Source organism: Crassostrea angulata, chromosome 5 (assembly GCF_025612915.1).
Source record: "Crassostrea angulata isolate pt1a10 chromosome 5, ASM2561291v2, whole genome shotgun sequence".
Classification (NCBI taxonomy): Eukaryota; Metazoa; Mollusca; class Bivalvia; order Ostreida; family Ostreidae; genus Magallana; species Magallana angulata.
This window is the reverse complement of record NC_069115.1, coordinates 19,549,809-19,554,926: the sequence shown is the minus strand read 5'-3', so window position 1 is coordinate 19,554,926 and position 5,118 is coordinate 19,549,809. Positions and strand designations below refer to the sequence as shown.

The following is a 5,118-nucleotide window of genomic DNA, read 5'->3' as shown; positions in this document are numbered from 1 at the left end:
CTTGAATACTATCATAAAAATTATATGTTGTAGCAAAATGCAATGTTGTAATTTTTTTCTTATCACATTTTTCTTATCCTTTAAAAATTAACATTAACAGGACCCAAGATATATTAAAGGGTACTGTGTGCTTGTCTAACCATTTCATATTATGTTGATTCTTATTTCTGTGACAATATTCTTGAATAAGTGTCAAAAGATTGCATCTAATCTAATTTAATATTACTAGTAAGTTCTAATATATACATGTTGATCCCTAGGCATTCAAAAAAAAAAAAAAAAAAAAAAAAAAAAAAAAAAAATTATATATATATATATATATATATATATATATATATATATATATATATATATATATATATATATATATATATATATAATGGCAATTATGGCAGCTTTCAAGCGCCCTAGAAACCTTAAGGACATGGTGGTAAGAACCAAACTAAAGAACCCTCTGCCTAATGGTGGCTTTAGAACTTGTTCTGACACCAGATGTCTGTTGTGCAAACACAGCTCTGATGCAGACGACTTCTCTAGCCCCATTACTGGCCGTACTTACAAAATTTTCGCAAATACTTCTTGTCGTACGGACAATTGTGTATATCTCATCAATTGTAAATTTTGTCAGAAACAATACGTAGGGGAAACAGGAGACCTCCGCAGGCGCATCAATAATCATCGTTCCACCATCAAAACTAAGAAAATTAAAGAACCCGTCGGGGAACATTTTAATTTAGATGATCACAAATGGGAGGACATGATGGTGTTGGTCATTGATCACAACCCTAACTGGACAGATGCGGAGAGAAAAAACAAAGAAAAATTGTGGATGCATAGACTGAACTTCATTCCGCCCTGACGGCATTAACAAATTAAGTGACTTCACCAAAATGAACATCAACTAAGTACTGATTTGTTTTCGTAGCAATATCACCATCTTCATCTTTTTTGGTCCATGTACAAACTATTAATCATGTTATTTATTCAAATTATTAGCTATTTCCTTAGTCGGTTTTGTTCTTTTGCTTTATTTCACTTCCATTAGTTTTTACATTCATGATTATTTATGTGGTCTTTTACAGGGCCAATCTTCCCTACAAACTTTCACTACGAATTATCTTACTAGTACAACTTAATTAACAGCAACCCCCAATTAGCAAGTTAATTCGTTCGTGTTATCTTTCAGCACTTCTTCACAGACCGTCCGCTGCGTCGGACGGGATTTTTTCTTTCTCGGGCTCGAATTCTTAAATATAAAGATGTAGCTGCCACGTTTTGATCCAGTGTTTAAACATTATCTAGTTTTTATATATTATTTAGTTTAGTTTAGTGCTAGTTTTGTAGATGTTATTCTTCTTTCTTATGTAGTTTTTATTTTGTTGTCCTGAAGAAGGGACGGGTTGTCCCGAAAATTTGACAATATTTTACTTTATTGTTCGTGTCGTTGGTTATTTTTAGTGCTTTATATATATATATATATATATATATATATATATATATATATATATATATATATATATATATATATATATATATATATATATATATATATATATATTTCCAGAGATAAGAAATTATACTACCTCTTGAACACATGTGGAATAATTATTTTTTTTATTTCATAATAGATATAGAGCTAATTCTACCAAGAACAAAACAAGTTTCATAACAAGTCTATTTTAAATTACATGTAATGTATGTAAAATATAGCAACACACAGTAATCATTTGCATAAATGTATATACATATTAACTAATACAGAGTCCCTCAATGTTTACATTTTTATATGAAACATGCAACAAACACACATGTGTTACTTTTGACATACATAAACAGTTTTTGATATAAAACATTTTACAAATCTAATCAGTTAATAATTATCTACATTGTTATTTGATGTTCACTTTGTTGACACGTAACATTATGATCACAGTTTGTTTACATGTAATATTGGATTTTCTTCACTTTACCTGTGTCACATTCAGCCACAAAGAGGTTGTCTCTGGTGTCCACACATAAACCATATGGATATTCTAAATGACAGTTGTCAATGTAGCGGAGGAACTGTCCGTCCTGATCCAGGATGTGGATACAGTGATTGTAACCGTCTGCTGTCAGGATCCGACTCTGACTGTCTGTAGTGATGCCGATTGGATCGAATAGTTCCTTGGTAGTAGATGGAGGACCAGTGTAGATAAATCGGAGTTTGCCGGCCTGATTTACCACCACTACTGTACTGGCTTCATTGTCAGCTACACAGATATCTAGGTTCTTGTTCTCACTGATGTATTTAGTGAAAAGTTCAGATGAATAGAGAGGTTGTCCTTTGTCATCGAATTGAATCGTTTGTTTCTCTGTGGAGCCAGAATAACGCACAACTTTTGTTTGTTTTTTATCACCAGTGACCATGACAACCAGGAGGTCACCAGAGGAGGTACTACAGACATAGAGAGGTTCCCACCCCTGTAGTCTGATCACTGTCTGTATCTGTGTATTCTTCACTATGTTCACAGTTCTATCATCGTAATCAGTATAAACTAGTTCACCACTCTGTGTCACTGCTATGTCAAATGGTATCTTCCCTGACTTGGTTTGGATTGACTTCACTAGCTTACTGTGGAGGTTGTAGAGTCTCATCATGTTGTCCTGACCACGGGTCCACAGTTCATCATCATTCAGACAGGACACACTGCCTAATCTATTAGATTCTCCATACTCTGTGTTTATATCTGTGATGATCTGTGGTACATCAATGAGCGGTCTGTCCGAGGGAGAGGACTCAGCACCGGAAGAATCCATTGTGTAGCCATGTTCTTCTTTTTTTATGGATAACGCTGACAGAGAACCAATCTGCTGATAAATCTGTTCTTTATTAATCTTTTGAGGGGTGAATTTTGGTAAGGAAGCTGTGAGTTTAGGAGGCAATCTTCTAAATTTAGCATTCCTGGATTGGTGAGCAAAGACAAGGCTGACATCATTGGAGTTCAGTAATTTCTTCAGATCAGCAATGCACTTTGTAATTTCAGAAATACTGTGTTTGATTTCATTTTCCTGCTTATCAAGGACAACCAGGTGTTTGGATTCCATTTCATCAATGTCAGATTTCAGTTTCTTGATGGCAATGTCTATTTCTCTGTGCAAGTCTTCTCCATGTTTGTCTAGAGCTGTTGTCAATTTCTTGGAGTTTTTATGCAAATCAGCTTTCTGAACTGGGATATTAGATACAATCTCTTGGTATTTAGGAAAAATCAATTTCTCTAATTCTTGTAAATCTCTCTGTAATACTTCTTTCTTGGTTTCAAGACTTTTTAAAATTTCAACTGCTTTGTGTCCTAAATGTTCACCAGAGGAGACACACTGCACGCAAAAAGGAATGTTACATTGTTCGCAATAAAGTTCACACAATTTTTTTGAATGTTTTGAACATTCAGGTGCAACTCCCCGCTTTTTGAATGTTACCACTTTGTGTTCTTTGGATTCATCAGAGAGATGTTCCCCCACACAGGCTTTACACAGATGTATGTGACAAATGTCACAGTACATAGGGGGGCCCGGGGACTCACAGAGATGACACCGTAACACATCCTGGGCCCAAGTACGGGGGTACATGGTCAGACACCTGGATAGATTTGTTCAGAGAATGCTGAAAATAAATAAAAATTCCTCAAATCACAAATCAACTAAATTAAGTATTCAATATGTACATTAACCTGGTTATTTCCGAGCGCCCCGAAAAAAAAACAGGTGAACTTTAGCAAGTTGTAAATTAACCAGTTTACGTTCTGTATTGTGACCTTTGATTAATCTATATACACTTCGCTCATTTTAACTCCATTTAGCGATTACAAATAAAACAGGACATTTTACTGATAAAATCTATAACGCTTGTTATGAAAAGCTCATAAAAACAATGGTTATTTGTTTATAAACAAACCACAAACCTTCTTTTTCCAACATGGCGACTCAGGTACATGTATCTTACTTCCTGGTCTGGCCGCTATGGCCTTGGTATGCGCTCCGTCTAGACACGTGATAAAATGCAGTGGTGGATACGAGGGAGCGTCTATTTATACATATATACTATGAAAGTTTCCGTGCATTTCTTACAAATAAAATAATCACTCTCTCTACTGAAAGAAAAAAAAATCATTCAATTTGTCGGGTTTCTTTTTTTTTTGGGCATGTAGACTTTATATCCTTTTACCTGTATTACAGGTATCTACGGTAGGAGTACACAGACGCTATATCTCATTCTGTCAATCAGTTGGATCAGATTCAGTCAGTGTCTCGACTTCCACAACAACTGAAAAACAATTTAAATAAATTAAAACTTGTATAATCTTTACATCGTTTGTTCGTTACTTTCTTTTCAACTTATTTAAATGGAAAAAGTGGTGGGGGGGGGGGGGGGGGGGAGGGGGTGCAACGCAATGATATTTTTTTTAATTGCTTAATTAAAAGGTTTTTTACGAGAAAAAGTTGTTTAGGAAGGCCCCCGCTCTTGCCTCTCTAATGCTACATGTACGTGTCAAAAACATTATGCAGTATGTAAAATTCATATTTTCAGTGTTTTTATTTATTCCTTTTTTCCAAAAAAAAAAAAAATGACGAAATAATTAATCAAATGGGAAGTTGGGATAATACAACAGTCTGAATAGTCTAGAAACTTCTATTGATTTGGTAGAATTATTCAGTAAGAGCTTACAAATATTAATTCTGAATAATGCATCTCAGAAATAAAATGTTGGTTAAATTTTGGTATATTAACATGCGCGGATCTACAAAGGCGGAGGATTTGGAGATTCGGACCACCCCCCCCTCCCCCCCCCCCACCATTCTTTGTAAATCCAAATACATAGTAAAATTACCCTAAATATGAATTCAAACAATAAATAAAGTACTAAGTGATCCAGCTCATGCGTGGATTCAGAAATCCAGAAATTTTTTTCCAGGGGGAGGATCCGACAGTTTTGTTTTTGTTTTTAGCCGGGGTGGGGGGGGGGGGGTCTGAGGCATATTTTTGATAATTTTACAATGAAAATTTAAAGAAATTTAAATATTGCTGGGGACGGGTGAGGGGGGGGGGGGGGTCTGATGGCTTATTTGGAAACTTGCTTG

The 5,118-nt window shown here is 35.1% G+C and overlaps 1 protein-coding gene across 1 annotated transcript; it reads right to left on the bottom strand.

Annotated features, from left to right (window-relative positions):
- Positions 1–1,653: 1,653 nt before the first annotated feature.
- On the bottom strand, positions 1,654–3,995 carry LOC128183256 (tripartite motif-containing protein 55-like). Its single transcript, XM_052852203.1, has 2 exons — positions 3,942–3,995; positions 1,654–3,643 (listed from the first exon to the last, which is right to left on the bottom strand). The coding sequence occupies exon 2, from the start codon at positions 3,607–3,609 to the stop codon at positions 1,939–1,941; it is 1,671 nt and encodes a 556-aa protein (XP_052708163.1). The 5' UTR covers positions 3,610–3,643; positions 3,942–3,995; the 3' UTR covers positions 1,654–1,938.
- Between the last annotated feature and the right edge of the window lie 1,123 nt (positions 3,996–5,118).